The 20,112-nt window shown below is 38.1% G+C and overlaps 1 protein-coding gene across 3 annotated transcripts in view; it reads right to left on the bottom strand.

The window, feature by feature from the left end:
• The window catches only part of wtip (WT1 interacting protein), a 41,439-nt gene that overhangs the window by 18,014 nt on the left and 3,313 nt on the right, over positions 1-20,112 (bottom strand). Inside the window, exons 2-3 of one of the 3 annotated variants that reach the window (XM_051724708.1) lie at positions 10,295-10,396; positions 7,440-8,290 (exon numbers count right to left, since the gene is read on the bottom strand). The exons of 1 other annotated variant lie outside the window; for it this stretch is intronic. In XM_051724708.1, the coding sequence (XP_051580668.1) occupies positions 8,139-8,290; positions 10,295-10,396 (254 nt within the window). In that variant the 3' untranslated portion in view covers positions 7,440-8,138. Of the gene's footprint in view, positions 1-7,439; positions 8,291-10,294; positions 10,397-20,112 lie in introns of those variants that run through there. One more of the 3 variants, XM_051724706.1, reaches the window with a different exon arrangement.

The following is a 20,112-nucleotide window of genomic DNA, read 5'->3' as shown; positions in this document are numbered from 1 at the left end:
AATACAAATGTCCAATGTTCATGACATTTAATGTGCATGACGTGCAATATAAAAGTCAGATCGTGAAGGGAGATTTATTTTTTTGCTCAGGAGACTTGACCAGTTGTTTTCCAAGCAAAGCTACAATCTTGCGAAACTTCAAGGAAGGTCTACACCAAGGATTGCTAAGTGTATCAGTAACATCTTTTGATTCTTTTTATTCTTGACTTCTTTTTATTCTTCAATGTTTTAACAGTGTAGACCTGTTATAGAAGTTAGCAGTCATGCAGGCCACAGCCAATTCTTCTTTCAATCCACATTTTTGCAGATTATGCTGAAGTTTCAACATTTTGTGGACTTGTAAACGCTGCGATTTCCAGTGTCAATCTAAAAACAGTCTTCTCCATCATTATGGAGAACATCATGACAAACAAGCTCTTGACCCTCTCTTAGTTTGTCTGCAGGAACTCAAAACCTGGCTGACAAATAATTTCCTACACCTTAATGGCAATAAAACTGAAATGATCCTGTTTGGACCAAACGAGCTTAAAACAGTGAACAACATTGACTTGGGTATTCTCACTCCTCATCTCACTTCTCACGCTAAGACCCTAGGCTTTTTCTTTGATAGTAGCCTAAAGTTCGACAAACAAATGAACGAAGTGGTTAGATCAAATTTTTCCACCTATGTCGCCTAGCTAAAGCAAAACCTTTTCTATCCAGGAAAACTTTTGAAATTGTGATCCATGCTTTTATTTCTTCACGCTTGGATTACTGTAATTCTCTGTACTCTGGCCTGCACCAATCAGCTCTATCCCACCTGCAGATGATCCAAAATGCTGCAGCACGTCTTTTAACAGGCAGTCGTAAACATGAACACATCACTCCCATCCTGATCTCCTTGCACTGGTTGCCTATTAGATTTTGAATTGATTTTAAGATTTTAACATTTGTCTATAAATCATTAAACAATCTGGCACCCCATTATCTCTGTAATTTGGTGCGTCCACATAACCCAACCAGATCACTCAGATCTGGGGATCGTGGACTTCTGTCTGTTCCTAGATCCAGGATGAAGCATAGAGGTGATCGTGCTTTTTGTATCACTGGCCCCAAACTGTGGAACAGCTTACCAGATTACCTCATGACCGCCTCTCTATCTGTTTCTAAATCGTTGCTTAAAACTTCATTTTCATTAGGTTTTAATTTAACTTAAATCATGGTTAATCTGTGAAATTGCCCTACTACTTATGTTTTATTTCTGTTATACTGTCTTGCCTGTGATGCCACTGTACAGCACTTTGGTCAACCATGGTTGTGTTTAAATGTGCTCTATAAATAAACATGATTTGATTATCATCTTGTACATTGTCAGCATAGCAGAATCAGTCCCTTGCCGTGTTTATATGACACCTGTGTGTGCACATTTGACTCATATAATGCACTGAAAATTCATCTTTCCACAGATGAAATGCATGTATTTATAGAGTATGCAGTTCATTTGTTATTATTTTATTCATCACTGTGTGTTTTTTATATATTTATATATAGAGATGTATGGAAGTAAACATTTGTAGTTAAAAAGTATAAAGTATTGTTTTGTTTCTAAAAATAATCAATCGTTTGCATTCAGAAGAACTTTATTTGTCGATTGGAGTCGTGTGGATTATTTTGATGCACCATAAATATGCATTTTGGACCGTACATTCACTTGCATTGTTTAGAGGAGGCCTGAAATGAAATCCTAAAAATCTTAAATTCTTAAATAGTTTAGTTTAAGTTTTTATATCAAGTGATACATATAGAATGGGGAAAACAGGCAGTTGTGCAATGTGAGATGTATAGCTGGACACCCAAATGTACAGTCTGTAAATAATACTTATAATATTAAAAATCTTCATTTTAATAAGAACAGCTGAATTTCATTACTGATATTACAGTAGAAGAAAACACATAATTCCAATTTAAGAATGCTTCTTTTTTACTGAACTTTAACCATAAAGTCCTCTTTAGTGCATTTGACATGAGAAAGTAAGTCTTGTCACAACTCTGAAAACTGAACATCAAACAAAACTCTATACCAATTCCAAATGAAATGTAAAACAAATTGACAGATTGTCGGTGTAAGACTGTGTGTGTGTGTGAGTGTGTGTGAGAGAGAGAGAGAGAGAAAGTCAGAAAAAATTACTGGATATTATATTGTTTCTGTTCTCTTTGTTTTAACATTATGCATTGGCAACACAATGAACAGTCATTCCAATAAAAGTTCAAATGTGTCATAATTGAAGTCACAGACACGGCTAGCGCATTTTCTCATACTGGGGCACCTGGGGGGTTTGCGATACATGTATGTGTGTGTGTGTGTGTGTGTATGTGTATATATACACACACACACACACACACACACACACACACACACTGTATATATACTGTATATTGTATTAAAATATGTAGCTAAATTCAATATAACATCTTTTAGTATGTGAAATGTTATTTTATTTATTATATATTGTTTTATACTATTTTAAACACATTTTAGATATTTGTAAAATGTACATATTCCATATAGCCTATTCTATCCGTATGATGTCATATTGCATGTGTAATAATGATATGACTTGTCAGCTACACATTTTTACACAAAATTTGCAACATTGGAACTTAAAAGTTAAAATACAATTCCACATTTCCACATGTAAGTGCTTGTACTATTAAAAAAAAAAAATAAAGCTGTATGAATATGACCTGCAATCTCTTATCAAACACTGTGGCCATGGGAAAGTGAACATTTACAGTGACAGCAAAACATTTCAATTCCATTTTCACGTGTTGTGCAAAGAAATAGATCGGCTTCTTTTAGATTGTTGAACATGCATTTTCATTGGGGCATTTCTAGTTTGCGTTGGATGATGAAAGAGAGCAGCAGAGAGCGCCAAGCGCGTGAGTCGTTGTCATGGTAACCATGGTTTCTGAGCAGGCTGCTGCAAAACTAGAATGAAAGTATCGTCAAATCATCGTGCAACGCAATAAAATACCTTCCCGTCCCTGCAATCGATATCAGACACGATACCAAGAAGGACGTTGATGATATTTAATTTCAAATAAAAAAAATAAAAAAAAAACTGTGAGCCTAACAGCTGAAACCGGGACAGTATTACATCTTTTAGAGAAATGACGGGACACCAGGACACCTCGTAAATCCGAGACCGACTTCTGGTCACCCTAGTTTTCTATCTGCTTTGCTTCTCTCCATGATGTACTGTAGTGATTCCCTCCCGCTCTGTCTTTGCTAATATAATGAGGGCAATAGGCGATCTGCTAGTGCTATCTCCACCTAGTGGCAATTTTACAGACGTTTGTCCTCCACCACCTAGATTGAGGCGAGTCACTACGCCACCACAAAAAATTAGAGCGCTTTGGGAATTGGGCATTACAAATTGGGGAGAAAACGGGAGAAAGTCCACAAAAAAAGAAGAAGATTATTTTTATAATGAATTAAAAATGTATTTAAGTTTAGTTTCAGTTTTTCCAATTATGTTGATTTTTATTTTTATTTCAGTTTATGAAAATATGTTTTTTACATTTAGTTTTCGTTTTCAATAATAAACTTGATCCTAAGTTGGTACAGCACTACATGTGACAGAGAAGGAGAGAGAGTAGAGATGGAGTATAAAGGAGTGCATTCCTCTGTATTTGATGAGAACAGGGTGGGTGCTGCTCTAGATATCAGAGCAAAGCTCAATTATACAGAGAGAGAGAGAGAGAGAGAGACACACACAACCAGCCAGAAAATCATCAAGAACAAACGCTCTCTCTCTCTCATAGTCGGTCCATCCCAACGCTCGTGTCAAAATCAAATCAAATCACTTTATTGTCACTCAACCATATACACAAGTGCAACAGTGGGTGAAAGTCTTGAGTGCATTTCCAAGCAACACAGCAGTCATGATAGTGATGAGATATGTACCAATCTTCAATAAACATCTAATTTACACAAAACACAGTATACAATATACAACTAATAATTTACAATATACACAATATGAAATACACAGTATACAATAAAAATACACAGTACCACTGTGTGGAGCTACACAGTGAGCTGTTCCAGACCAGAGCCCAAAGTTTCACCTCAAGCTTGGAGGGCACTATGGTGTTGAATGCTGAGCTGTAGTCCACAAACAGCATTCTCCACAAACAGTGTTCCTTTTTTCCAAGTGGGAAAGAGCAGTGTGTAGTGTAAATGCAATGGCATCATCAGTGGAGAGGTTGCTTCTGTAAGCAAACTGAAGTGAGTCCAGGGAGGCAGGCAGCACAGAGCATGTGGTGTCTGATAAGCTTCTTAAAGCACTTGCTGATGATGGGAGTTAAGGCAACAAGACGCCAGTCATTTAGGCAAGTTATCTTTGACTGTTTCGGTATGGGCACAATGGTGGACGTCTTGAAGCATGTGTACTTGTGCCTATTCCTAACGTTTACATGCACTTTAAAAGTTCAAACTCAGTCAGACTAAATCAATACTTTGTCGTTTTAAGATATCATGTAAAAGCTTTAGTCCAACAGGTCAACAGACCTAGATGCGATTGTAGCTCGGCTCCGTCCAGCATTTATACACATTAATCGGACCACAATTGGCCTTGGCGTTTTGCGCCTAGACAGAAGTGACATGCGGCATGTATTTAACGCTTCCTCAGCTGACGTCCTTTCTTTAAATATTCAATTACACATTGTGTGGTATACTTGGACTGACAGATGAAGACTGTAGTTTGACTATGCAAAAACCCACTGTAAATCGATTATTACTGCAAATGTAAACATATACTGAGGAATTCGACTTTGGCTTTGATTACTGCAAGCATTCGTCTTAGCATAGTTTTAACAACCTTATGCAACGTCACAACATTTATTTCCATCCAGTGTTGCATTAATTTTTGGCTGAGATCTTGTATTGATGATGGGAGAGTCAAACCACTCTGTAAAGTCTTCTCCAGCACATCCTAAAGATTTTCAGTGGGGTTAAGGTCAGGACTCTGTGGTGGCCAATTCATGTTTGACAATGATTCTTCATCCTCCCTGAACCACTTTATTACAATTTGAGCCAGGTGAATCTTGGCACTGTCATCCTGGAATATGCCTGTGCCATCAGGGAAGAAAAAATCCTTTGATGGGATAACCTGGTCATTCAGTACATTCAGGTAGTCAGCTGACTTCATTTTATTGCCGCATAACATTGCTGAGCCTAGACCTGACCTATAAAGCAACCCCAGATAATAACACTGCCTCAAGAGGCTTGTAAAGTGTGCACTATGCATGACAGGTGCATCGCTTCATGCGCTTCCCTTCTTACCCTGACGCGCCCATCGCTTTGGAGTAGGGCAAATCTGGACTCATCAGACCACATGACATTTTTCCATTGCTCCACAGTCCAATCTTTATGCTCCCAAGAAAACTGAAGTCGTTTTTAACAAGTGGCTTTCTTGTGGCCACACAGTTGTTTAGTCCCACTCCTGTAAGTTCTTGTCACATTGTGCATGTGCAAATGCTCTTACTTTCACTTTTAAACTTAGCCATAAGGTCTACTGTCGATTTTTTACAATGTGACTTCACCAAGCATTTTAGTGATCTCCGATCATGATCATTCAAGATTTGTTTCTGACCACATTTCTTCCGCAAAGCTGATGGTTCACCACTATCCTTCCAGGTTTTAATAATGCTTTGGACAGTTCTTAACCCAATTCCAGTGATTTCAGCAATCTCCTTAGTTGCTTTCTTTGATTGATGCAGGCCAACAATTTGCCCCTTCTGAAACACTGTAACATCTTTTCCACGACCACGGTATACGTCTTCTGACATGGTTGTTTAAGAAATGAGAAGCTACACACTGTATCAGTTAGGGTTAAAAGAATTGTTTCCAGCTGAAACATATTAATCACTGCAATAATGATCCAATCATAGGCTCTTCAGTATCTGCTTACTTAAATCCAAACTGCAGCTTTTTTTTGGCCAGGCAGTGTAATGCAAAAGCAACTAATGACGGATAAAAATAACTCATTTCATCCGTGTGTTGGATAATGTGTATTTGCAGCGCAACTTCTGACTGGAACGCGCATACTGCCCCATGGGGTGACGTTTTTTGCATAAGCAACACTCGAAAATCTGTTACAGTTGACCAGTTTTTACAGGTATATCATTTTAACCAGTATATCAATGGATGCGCTAAATTTCGGAACAGCGCACAAACATTCTGACCAATAAGGGGACAGTTTACTTACATGTGACTTTTATTGTCACAGTTTTTGTCCGTTTTGAAATGCTGCCTTGTGAAAGCGAAACAAACCAAGAAGAAAATGCAACATTGTAACAATTTTAGCCCTTGTTTTGGAACCAATCAAATGAGCTACAGGTCTGAAAACACAATTACACAATTACACAATCCTTACAAAAAAAAAATCACAAAACATTTTAACACATAAATGGTTTATTACCCAATGGCAAAGCTGGCTGTAGATTTTGGAACTTTTTTGGAACCACAAAAATGCCAAATATCAACTGATTAATTGGCCTGGCTGATATTTATTAGTCGACCACTATTTAATACAGTGCTGTTTTGCATGGACCAGGGTCAGAAATTAGCTAGGGCTCAAGGTGTCAATGCCAAAGGATGTTTCAAAAATGCCCCCCTAATGAATTCTTCTAATTCTTATTTGTAACATCTGATATATTTCTTAATATTCTATTCTAGACATAGTTACACAAATTATCGATATGATGATCATTAAAATGTTGTGTTTAAAGTCAAACTGAAGTTCTGGGGCAGATGCCATGTACACTCATATTTAACCAAAAACATGATCGAGAAAACATCTCATCCCTCAATGAACAACCCTTTTAAAGTTCCAAACATCTTAACCAACACATGGTTTATGATTCATCTCCCTCTAGCTTAAAACATTACAGTGGCTCATAATTAAGATGAAGTACTTACAATCAACAACAGCAGCAGCTTATTCATTATGAATAATCCAAACATTTACAAACACACACTCAAACGTCACATTTAATGTTCCTGTGAACTTCAAGAACTCATTATGCCCTCAAAAGAGCCTTCCAGTTCCTCCCAAACCACAACGCCTTGCATCCGGTTTGCTGGCCCTCATTCTTTAGCGAACAATACATTTACAACGCACAGCTAGCGTTACGTGTAAATTATCTGCACGGGCTGTAAAGCGCAAGGAAACAGTATCTGTGTGAAGGGGAAGAGCGAATGAAAGAGAAAACTGAACAGCAGTACCGCCGTGATTTCGCTCTCATTTCCAGAGGAAACAGGAGAGCAGGGGACGAGTCAGGTGACGGACCAGCCCTGCGGCCCACACATCACACACACACACACACACACACACACAAATACACACATTGATATGAATATAGAGTATTCAAGACACACACACATTGCCACATAAAGAAAAATTTATTGAGCCAATAAGACCTGTTTGTCTCTGTTTAGGAATGACACCTACCTGTCTTTGTCTCAGTACCTGTCCATAACTTTGTCTAACAGTCTTTTAACAGTCAGAACTTTTACATGCACTTTAAAAGTTAAATTTCAGTTGGACTAAAGCAATAATTCATATTTTCAAAAAGTCATGTAAACGCTTTAAGATGGACTAACAGACCTAGATAATGTGATTGTAGTTCGGCTGTCCAAATGTATAGTATATACATGTATGACATGATTACTGTTTTTTTTCAAAAGTTATTGTACTTGTTAAACAGTTTAACAAAAGGATCAATGAAGAACATGCTTGAGATAAAATATGAGACAAATGATGTTTAAAGAAAACAAAGAAAAAAGGTAAATATCACGTACAGAACATTTTCACAAAAAGTGTGAAAATACACTCACTGAGAACTTTATTATGATCACCTGTACACCAACATATTCATGCGATTATCTAATCAGCCAATCGTGTGGCAGCAGTGCAATGCATAAAATCAGCAGATACGGGTCAGGTGCTTCAGGTAATGTTCACATCAACCATCAGAATGGGGGAAAAATGTGATTTGGACTGTGGCATGGTTTTTGGTGCCAGATGGGCTGGTTTGAGTATTTCTGTAACTGCTGATCTCCTGAGATCTTCACGCACAACAGTCTGTAGAGTTTAATCAGAATGGTGCAAAAACAAAAAACATCCAATCTGTGGTAGTTCTGTGGATGGAAATGCCTTGTTGATGAGAGAGGTCAACGAAGAATGGCCAGACTGGTTCAAGTTGACAGAAAGGCTACGGTAACTCTGGTAACCACTCTGTACAACTGTAATGAGCAGAATATCATCTTAGAATGCACAACACGTCGAACCTTGAGGCGGATGGGCTACAGCAGTAGAAGACCACGCCTGGCACTTTATTACGATCATAGTGTTCCTAATAAAGTGCTCAGTGAGTGTATTATTTACTTGTGTGTATTAAGGATACATAAAATGTTAGCTTTGAAATTTAAGAAGTCGCTATTTTATTAAAAAAAACTTCACAAATTTAATTTCCATCACGGGATGCTATTAAACACGAATTTGAGATGTGCTGGAAATTGCACTGTGGTGGGAATTTTCATGACTTTAAGACAAAAATACCATAAATCTCCTGTGATGCATGTGTATATACAGTTGGACATTGTTAGCAGCCAAACTGAATAAACTAGTGAGAGTGTGAAAAATGTTTTTTAACAAGACAATACTTTTAAGGAATCAATTCAAAGGGCTAAAAGTGCCCAAAGTTCAAGAAACACTTGATTATATCTGCGCTTGTAGACTAAATGTACAGTGTCATTCCCTAAAGCCTGTTTCCTTCACTGTACATTTAACCACCAGAGTTCTTCACAAATATCCATTTTCCACAAAACACTACAAACTCACAAAACAAAGGAAGCTTATGACACCAATGCAGGTTACTCTGGGAAAGACTAATCTGGATGTGTTTAGCACACACTCAGTTGTCCTGCTGGGAAGAGTGTAAAACATTTTCATACAGTCCCTGCTGGACCAAAACAACCAGTATAATAGAGCGCATCAGTGCCCTCCCACTTATTCAGCCATCTGCATTCCGTTAGTATATTTCCCATTCATTTTTCCCATAGACTTTTCAAAAAAATCCTTTATAAAAGAGCTGTAAGCCATGAACCAAACCAACCAGCTCCGAGGTGAATCAAAACATCACAAACTGTATTTTATTTGAAAATCGGAAAAAAAGACAAAGGTACAAGACTGAGTACTTATCGTCTTTCATGAGGGCATGGACTACAATCCCATTAAGCATTGCAAATGATGTCATTGAATATAAAACGTTTGGAATATGTAAAAAATTTGATTTTAGGTTGTTGATTATAAGTATAGAAACAATATGTTTTGTGTTTATTGCTAAATATTCCAATATGTACAAATAGATAAGTAGTTTAAGGGTGAAGAGACACCAATTTACAGTGCATCATGAAAGTGATCGGTCACTCTGAGGCATGTTTCGCGGGCTTTGTTGGCCGCAGTTCTCTGATTAGCGAAGCTTTCTCTGCTGAACCATCGGTAATTTCGTTGTTTACCAGGAATTCCGTTGTCAAACACGATTTTTAAACAATGAAGTTGAAATATCGGGGGCCTGGGTAGCTCAGTGGTAAAATATGCTGGCTACCACCCCTGGAGTTCGCTAGCTCGCTAGTTCAAATCCCAGGGTGTGCTGAGTGACTCCAGCCAGGTCTCCTAAGCAACCAAATTGGCCCGGTTGCTTGGGAGGGTAGAGTCACATGGGGTAAACTCCTCGTGGTCGCTATAATGTGGTTCGTTCTCGGTGGGGCGCGTGGTGAGTTAAGCGTGGTTGCCGCGGTGGATGGCGTGAAGCCTCCACACATGCTATGTCTCTGTGGCAACGCGCTCAACAAGCCACGTGATAAGATGCGCGGGTTGACGGTCTCAGACGCAACTGGGAGGCAACTGGGATTCGTTCTCCGCCACCCGGACTGAGGCAAATCACCACATGACCACGAGGACTTAAAAGCACATTGGGAATTTGGCATTCCAAATTGGGAGAAAAAGGAGAAAAATCCAAAAACAAAAAAACAATGAAGTTGAAATAACATAGACGGATGGCTTCAAGGGAAGCATATACAATCGATGAACAACCTCATAGCTCACAGCAGGTCTGTCTAAAGGTTAAAGTTATTGTTGAAAACCAATTTGTCTACAGAAAAAAATTATGGGATTTTTACTTCCGGAACCAGACTGTTGCACTCTGTTGATAATGACAAACAACAACAGTGTGTGTGGACACTCACCGCATGAGCAGCAGGTGAAGCAATTAGTGTGATACAGGTTCCCCATCGCCTGACATGCTTGACTCGCTCCATAGACACCTTTACTACACTTTACACAGATACCTACAAGAGAATACACACACAAACAAACATGTTAAAATCACAGCAATTCACATGTGGAATGGATGAGGTACACTGAGTTCTGAAACAAATATTCACCCTCATGTTATACTGTATATATTCAGTACTATGCAAAAATGTGACTATAGTGAGGATATTTTCAAAAAAATATTGCCATGAATAATTTTTGTTTATCCATTAACTTCATACAAAGTGCACTAAACATAAAAAAATAAAAACTTAAATATTTGGCATGACCAACATCTGCCTTTAAAACAACACCAATTATACTAAGAACACTTGTGCATAATTCTGACTCTAGTTATACAGCAATCGCTCGGCATCATGGAAGAGTGAGTCAGCATCTCTAATGATCCCTGCATTCTCATGCGCAAGATGGCCTCCACTGGGGTCGCATTCCACACTGGGGCCACGGTCAATACCTAGACATGGTCATGCTGAGGTCATCGCGCCTACAAAACATAACATTACCTCCACCCTCCAGAGATGACACTGACGAAAGAGCAAACAAACCAGAGAGATCTCGCATGAACCGACAAAGGTTTCAATCAATCATTCTGAAAACTGAATCCACTGTTTGGGAAAATTACGTCCTCAGATTCCAAACCACAAAAATTTTGCCATTACTGATTTAAGAAAAACTTGCATAAAACCTTTATTAACATAAAACCCAAAAAGATGCCCTGGGCACTATTTACACATGTGATGACAAGCTGTAGAAGCAATCAGATAAGTCCTTGGTGACTAAATGCTTAACTCGTCAAGATAATTGTAGGATCATTGAGAGGGAATTTCATGTACCAGCATCCAGCACTCTGATTTAATCATGTTGGTGAAAGTCCCAGCGGGCACTTAATTTATCTCCATCAGTTACGGGAAGTGTGGTGGCTGCCTCGGGTAACCTCAACAAATTCAGCCCCAAAAACAGCCATTATCCACCATACGAACAGTACTGATACTTCGGTAGCAGTTTGATACTAAAATAAAACAAGTTAACAATACCAGACTTTGTACAGTATCATTAGTACCTAGTACCGATTTGGTACCAAAATGATGTCCCCGCGGTCTGAATATGCACGGTCAAGCTATCTACAAGGAAAATATTGGTGTGTTCTCATTAGAAAAATCATGGTGACTTCCAGGAAGAGCAGAAAGATGGCATTTTTCTCATTGAGATGGCCAGCGAGTCTTGTTGGATAGTCTATAAATTGTAAATACAAGCTTTTACAATCATAATCTGCTTTTACCAGACACATTGTGTGTAGCTCACATGTAACAGAGTTTCAACAATGACAGTCACAAATTATTATCTGTTAGGCTTTGATAAATGTAGACTGTGGTAGGTTATAATAGCCTAAAAATAGCCTAAGAATGTCATATATTTTGAGTTTGCAGTTCTTTGTACTTTTTGTTATATAATACTATAATTTAAACAGTACATTTCCTTAACTTGTGTTTTTCTCAATTTATAAATGTTAACCTGAATACTTGATACTGCTGTTATAAACCTGAAAACTTTGTTTACTTAATTTGTATCTGATTTCTTCCATCTACTTGTATAATTACTTTTTTTCCCTCAGTTTACTTAACTGGGAAATACTTGAAGGCTGCATGCCATTGTTTTAATTGGTTACACTTTACAAAAAAGGTTGTATTCGTTAACATTAGTTAACACAAAGGTTAACATGAACTAACAATGAACAATACAATTTTTGCATTACAATTTGTATACATTAACATTAGGAAGTGCAATATGATCTAACATAAACATTGAACAATAGTATTTTGATAAATTAACATTAACCAAGATAATAATATAATATGCAAGATAATAAAATAAAGATAATAAATGCTGTTAAAGATCATTGTTCATTGTTAGTTTGATACCAAATGTATTTAATATGTTAATGAATCAACCATTATTTTAAAGTGTTTCCGTTTAACTTAATTTGTTAATAATTACATGAATATTTACATTTTAAAATAAAGGATTAAGGTCTGGTATTAGTATTAAATACTGAAATGTTGGTATTGTGACAACCCTAAACAACACAATTCATCATATTGGCCGCCGAAAAAAGTTGTAACGAATGGTTGCTGAGATGAGACGGGAGACGCTGGATCTAAATGCAGGCTTTTAATGAAGATGATAATAGTGAAACAAACAAACATGAACTCATAAAGCAACAAACTGACAAAGGGATGCAAAAACTAGAGGGTATATATACAAACAAGAACTAATGAGGGAATGGAAAACAGGTGAGAATGATCGGGAAGAGATGGCAGTGATGAGGGCAGTGCATTATGGGAAATGTAGTCCAGGAAAACACTTCAAAATAAGAGTCCTAGGAAACACGAGGGAGACAGACTGTGACAAGTGAAGTTAAAGTTTCTCAGGTGAGTGTTAGGAATGCTGAAACTAATTGACATGGTCACGCTTAACAAGGGGACTAGTCGAAATACCAGTGTTATGCTGACCTGGACGCTATTCGCTCCTTCAAGAACACAATTTGGCAAGTTAGAAAAGCACTTCAAGTTGAAGTCCGATGACCTGACGGAATACATCCCGACTGTCAACTTTGTGTGTTGGATCATCTGACTTGGATGCTGTTCACTCCTTTAAAAATGCGATTCGGCGACAGTTTAGAAAAGCGCTTCAAGTTCGAGTCCACTGAATTGACGGAATGCATTCCCATTGTCGTCTATACGCTAGATCCCGTGGCCACCCGAAACCATCCGAACAAGTGCCTGCAAGGGGACAGGGAACCGCCTGAGGGTAGTCGAGGCATAGCTAAATATGTTCAGACACTTATGTTAACTTTTAGCTACGTTACAGCTCGACGTATGCCTACCTATTGTGCAGTAGTTTAGGGATGGAATGACGTCAATACTAGTTGAATTTGACTCGACTAAAGGCCTCGACTAGTTGACTACCAAAAATCAGTAGTCGTGCAACACCTACGCTGAACACAACGTTAATCTTCATTTCAGAGTGACTCTACAGAGGCTCAGCTGGAGATTCTGACTCAATATATATGTCATTCTGAATCTTTCCTTGGCTGATCAAAGTCACACAGATTAAAGCAGAATTTCCACCTCAGCTAGCCGTGATAAAACTCACACAATTGAGAAAACAGTAAACCGGTAAAAAAAAGTTGATTCAACTATTTTAATTTGGTGGAAGGGATGATAGAATGCCAGTAGGTGTTGTTAAAGAAGTGGATAGTCCCAGTGCAATTTAAACTTCCTACTTCTAAACCTCTAATCAAACTCCCCCAGATATGAACACAACATCCTCATGATTCTTTAATGCTAAATATTCTGAGAGCTAGGCTATGTTCAGAAAAGCATACTACAATAATACCTGTGCAATTCCTGCAATTTCATGCCACTCTCTAAATAAAACATGCAACATGATGAAGCCATATGACAGCAATGTAGCATACCACGTTTTAAACATTTAAACCTTGTTTTCTCAGGCTAAGTGAAGGCAATATACAGGTACAGTATATAATGTGCGGTATGCAATAAGCAGTAAGCTAGTCTTTTATTCTGAACATTGCCCTGGTCAGTATTCTTTTGTTTATGAACAACAGTGAGCACTGCACATGGCCAATTCCCAGTTCTCCTCATAACAGCACGCATCCTTCACACGCACTCCCCTCACCTGGTACTGCCTGGTACAACTTCCTCTACAGCCCCTGAACGACAACTCCTTTCCTCTCTGGCTAATAACAGCTCACACAATCGTCTCCAACAGAGTGCAGTGCTTTGCTTTGTTTTACACAAGGTTAGAGAATATGCTATTTTCTTGTTTTGTAGTCAGATTTTTTGCAGCAATGATCATGAGTCTGATCACTTGGAAAAGCAACTGCACACCCTCAACAAGCCGAGTTTAATACAGTGCTTAGGGTTAGGTGTTTGTTCATACCCCTAAATCACTCAAATAAGTTATTCAAGGAAAATTCAAGATGCCAAGGATCAAGCTGTCCTGATGTGATTTCCAAAAATCCTGGAATGGAAGATCCTCTATGCGGATGTGGTCAGTATCTACTTGTCCGGCAAGATAAAAAAAGTCTCATTCAGTGTTTATTTTAAATGAGACTCTGAATCCCTTGTGCCTGTGTGGATATGCAGAGGCCAGAGGTCAGCTAAATCAGGACTAAAATAGACGAAAATGGTGCCAGTAAATGTCCATATCTTCTCAGGAATCTTCTCAGGAACAGATTTCTTTGGGAAACCGAAATGTCAACAAAGCTTCTAAAGTGGTATTTAGAGTGTTGTAGCACTGTTTTGTGTTTTGTATGTGTGTGTGTGTGTGTGTGTTGTGTGCACATGTGCAGACCAAATTAATTGTTATTCTAAGCAGGTGATCAGTGTCGACCCCCAGCAGCTGTGTCTGGCTGCAGAGACAAACAGTGTGTGCCAAGAGTCTGGTACTGCCCAGCCACCCCACTGGTAGCCTAATGAAGGGTCTTACTGCCGGAGAGAGAGAGAGAGAGAGAGAGAGAGAGAGAGAGAGAGAAAGAGAGAAACAGAACGGGTCTTTGGTAAAATCCCTAGAGGATGAGTTCAAAGAAAGTGCATAAAAATACACATCCTAGTATACTCAGATAAACACACTTTTACACACATAAACACACACTTTAAAGAATAGTGCACTCAAAAAATTTAATCTTTGTCATGATTTACTCACCCCTCATGATGCTTTCTTCTGTTAAACACATAATGAGATGTTGTCCTTTTACATACAATGAAAGTTAATGGTGATTTATGCTGTCAAGCTCCAAAAAGTACTAAATAGCACGATTAAAGTATCTTAAAAGTAATCATAAATCAAAACGACCAAAGTCTTTCTAGCAAGTCAGTCCACTGGAGGCCATCTTTGGAATGCTCCGGGAAGCTATTTCCAGTCATGAAATTGCAGCTCCTATCTACTTGAGCGGGAAAAACCCAAATCTCCAAAACGGTTGGTCAAGATTACGATCAAAGAACACATTTCAAATCGGCAGTAAAATCTGACAACACTGGTATAATAAATTGTGCATCTTTACCTCAGATTACACTCAAAACGCATTTTTGCAGGCTTGTATAGCTAATGCACATGCACGTTCTCAAGTTGATTGACAGGCGATGTCTGTATTTAAAAGGTGTATCTGTATTTAAAAGGTGACTGGCTCTTTTACTTGTAAGGCGGGACTTCCTTTCTACATCCGTTGACCATTCCAATTTTCATTTTAATAGAAGTGGCCTGTCTCTGCTAAATAATCTCTGATACGACTCGTGCATTATGTTACAAGACCTCTAAAATCAAACAAAGTCATACAAGCGTTTTGTGACGGGTTTAACAATCACTGACGCCAAACGCCATTGGTTCTCACGTCATGTGACTTATCGCAACACTGCAAGTTCGAATATCCTCAACTGCAAATGAGATTTGAGAGCTATGGTTAAGTGGAGGACCAACAGCAACTTAAATTTTGGTCTGTACCCCATACAAAGCTATTGTGTGGCTTCAGAAGGCTTGGAATATGGTGCAACAAGTCGTATGGCCTACTTTCATGGTGCTTTTGTGGAACTTTTTTTTTTCTTTATGTGTTCTGCAGGAGAAAGAAAGTCATATGGGTTTGGAACTACACAATGGTGAGTAAATAATGACAGAATACACATTTTTGGTGAACTATTCCTTTAAAGATTGTAGAAAGAGAAATCACGAATCCCAAACCAGATTGCTTTTAGGGGAGCTGTTGTTACGGTAACGGAGTGAGCTCGTTCTTGCACGCAGACTAATGCAGACTAAAGAGGTTTCAGCTGCTTCACAGAGGCAAAACCACACATATACTTCCATCACTAGACTTTCTCCATCTAAACCTGTTCGAATGTGTTTCCAGGCAGTAACGTGAGCAGACGGAAACAAACCACTGTTGCTATGGAGACACAAAAGTTGAGCCAATGCGACACAGTCGCAACAACAGATCCAAAGCTTGAGTTAGCTTATGTTAGTGTGCCCTACTTGATTGCGCGAAAAGATGAAGATGTTTAATTATATTACTATTGTATTCCTATTATATCATTGCTAATACTGTACTTAGGGTTAGTGATTTGAACAAACCCCAAACCTATTACATATCGGCATGTAACTTGTCCAATTCTATTTGTAATATGGACATAAGCGATACGTCAAATTGTGTGGCTTGTTGAAGAGAGGTGGGTTATTACTTGTCTAAGTGATGGGAGTAACAATTTTCGCCTGGTGAATGATAAAACAGGCGAAAACTCTCAACAATTTACATTGAAGGAGGGACCTGAACAATATCTAGAGACCAGAATTTCACAGAGACTTGGAGGTGGGTTCTTTTGACTTGGGCCAGTAAGCAACCACCCAGAGCACCATGACAACCACCTAGCAACCACCCAAAACACCCAGACAACCGTACAGAAATGGCCTGGCAACAACACACAATATCCTGGCAACACATTGTGGTTGCAATTTTTGCACAGGGAAGGACCAATCACATTTCCTTCATAAAATGTAAAGATCTAATTTCAATTTTGTCAATTCTGAAATCAATATAGCAGGGTTATATGTATATTAGGGAAGGGAATTTTGGTCATTTTTTCTAATCAAGTACTTGAACTAATTAAACTCGTCGAGTACTCGAGGGGCAATGACATGTACATAACTGTATATAACATGTCTGACAAAAGTCTTTGGCTGCTGCATTGCATCTTATTGTTCCAGTGTATCGTCTATTCATTATTATAGGCTGTTATAAAATAATCTGTTACAAAATGTACAAAAGATTGCATAATCAAAATATAATGCATCATATTTTGTCATTATGTGAAGATTCGCTGCCCAAATCAATAAAAGAATGTGCACAACGCACGTCTGTCTGTTCTTCCTTCAGGTTACCGTAATAATATTAGTAAGCGTGCACCAGTTTTTGTGTGACTGTCTGAATGTCTATTTTCAAATCGTGGTTGGTTTAACAGAAGACGCCATAACCATCGCGTTTTTAATATGCGTGTTAAGCTGAAGTTCAGTTTTGAAGACACTGCATTGTGTTCCATTTAGCCGCGCTCTTTCTAGCTGTTTGAAACACTCACAGAGCGTTGAGTCCACTGCCATACGCCTGGTGTGTGTGTGTGTGTCTCCTCAAGTGTTCGCTCCTGTGGGGAAAGCCGTGATGCTCCATTTTGTTGTTGCTGTGATGATCCACCTTTCAACTGGGGAAAGTGCAACGGAATGACACTTCATGTCGGACTTCTAACTGGGAAACTCATGCAGAAATCTTCAACTCCAATTTCGTCGAGATGCAGGTGTGTTACGTCACGCAAACATGTCGGTGCCCAGGGCATATATATACACACACACACACACACATACATATATACACACACACACACACACACATATATATATATATATATATATATATATATATATATATATATATATATATATTAGGGCTGGGTATTGGTAAAGATTTCCTGATTCGATTCCGATTCACAAGCTTTCAATTCCAATTTGATATCGATTCATATGGGTATATTTCAGTTATAATGTCCCTTTTGCTTACATATGAAAGAAATTCTCTCCCAGCTAATGCTGTTAATTATACAGAGGACCTTCTAACAAGGTACACTATGAAAATATTAATTTTACTATTTATATTTTTTTTCAACATTTTTCACATTTTAGCTTTTTGAAAATGAACAAATCAACGTATTTAATCTATAAATATGTTATATTGCATATATTATATTTTGTTACATGTTTAATTGCATAATTTGTACTATTTACAGGTATTTACATTGATTTGTTGACTGTGCTAAAACTGGTACTGTCTCTTTAAGAAAATTTCTGTAAACAGCATCTTTAAATGAGCGCATGTTAACGAGAGACTCGAATGGCTTCATCTCATCCTTGCTATGCCTTATTAGAATTAAATGTTTATTTTTTGCTGTTTTTAATCAACAACTGACTGTAAAGAACAGAAAGGGTATTAAAAGAGACACTATTCATTGACCAATGGGTCGCGTGGATCTCGTCTTTGGACACACATTACACGGAACAACATTTACTCTCAACACACAGTGATCTCGCTGCTGAATATTCCACCACTATACTACACAATTACTGGTGAGTGAAATCTAAACATTTACCAGCCAGTTGCCAAATATTTAAATTTGTAGCCGCACAGTGCGAGATTTGGTTGCAAGTGCGAGTGATATCCTCTCATTGTAGTGGAGGGTTGCACATACAGTAAAAGATCGATCTTAAATCCTAAGAATCGATTTCGAGATCGTTCAAATGAAGATCTTGATGCATCTGGAAATCGATAATTTTACCCACCCCTTATATATATATATATATATATATATATATATATATATATATATATATATATATATATATATATATATATATATTAGCAGTGAAGAATTCTGTTGTCTTACACCTCCATTAAGCAAACACACACTGCTAAAGAACATTTTTGTTGATGTTTGGGAATTGGAAGGACACTGGCAGGAAGTGGCGTTCAAACTGGGAGACAAAGTATGTACTCTCTGAAGACTGGCCTTTTTCCGTCCAGGTCCGGGCCAAAAACAAGCTGCTAAGAACTCTGTTTGTCTGCTCACCAAGTACAAAGTCCTTTTTGGGCAGTGCCAGTTGGGATACCAGCAGCTCTTGTTTTGATTGGCCCACTCCTGCTGCTCAGTGTGACCAAAACCAATCAGCAATCAGCTGGTTACAATGCTAAACGAGCCAGATCCCAGTTACTGCTCTGTTTGGCCAAAGTTCGTGTGCCAAACTGCATCCTTATACCCCTCGAGTCAGGTCAAAAACTTATACAAATATACAAATGATAAATACACAAACAAAACAAAAAATTATTAACTGCTAAATTCATGCTTCTCCACAAACACAAATGGGACCTCCTAAATATGTCACTTATCCTAGGCAGCATTAAGAATAAATGGAGAGCAAATGGAGACTCTGCCTTAAATCTCCTTCTCAAATGTTTTGTCCTGACAAAAAGACTTGAGTAATCTCACAAGTGTCTCCTCTAGGGTGTCTGAAGTCTCAGTCTGTGCTCAAGTTGGATAAAATACCGAAGTCTGCATTCAAATGTCAGATCTCAATATGAACTCAAACTTTTCAAATCAAATTCTGTTTAAGACCAATCGTTCTGAGCTATACTATAAACAGTAATATGATAACTCTTACTGTATGTCAACTATTTGGGTCTATTTTTATTTTGCCTGAGGAATTTTGAGTGAAACATCCATGTTGATACGTGTTGAAGTAATTTTGAAACATATCTCCTGACCTGTTTGTGACCAAAATTCCATACACCTTCAGCGTGCTGCACTGTGGGATGCCGCAAAAGCCAGCAAAAATGTTGTTGCTATTTATAAGTCTTGTAAAGATGATACTGCTGTTTAATTACCAGAGGCAAAATTTTATTTTTCTTTCAATAAAGTTATATATAAAGTTATATAAAGGTTTTACACATCAGACTCGCTGGCATACGGAGATAAATTGTAGATAAAATATATTTAAATGTCCGCGAAATTCAAATTTGGCAATATTTGTGCTTACCTCAGACCTGTATACACCTTTCCTGGGACTTTGCATAGATCAAAAGCATTTTTTTATGTTTTTCTTGAGATCGTTTTACAGGTGTTTT

Source organism: Myxocyprinus asiaticus, chromosome 18, assembly GCF_019703515.2.
Source record: "Myxocyprinus asiaticus isolate MX2 ecotype Aquarium Trade chromosome 18, UBuf_Myxa_2, whole genome shotgun sequence".
Taxonomy (NCBI): Eukaryota; Metazoa; Chordata; class Actinopteri; order Cypriniformes; family Catostomidae; genus Myxocyprinus; species Myxocyprinus asiaticus.
This window is presented reverse-complemented; position numbering and strand designations above follow the sequence as displayed.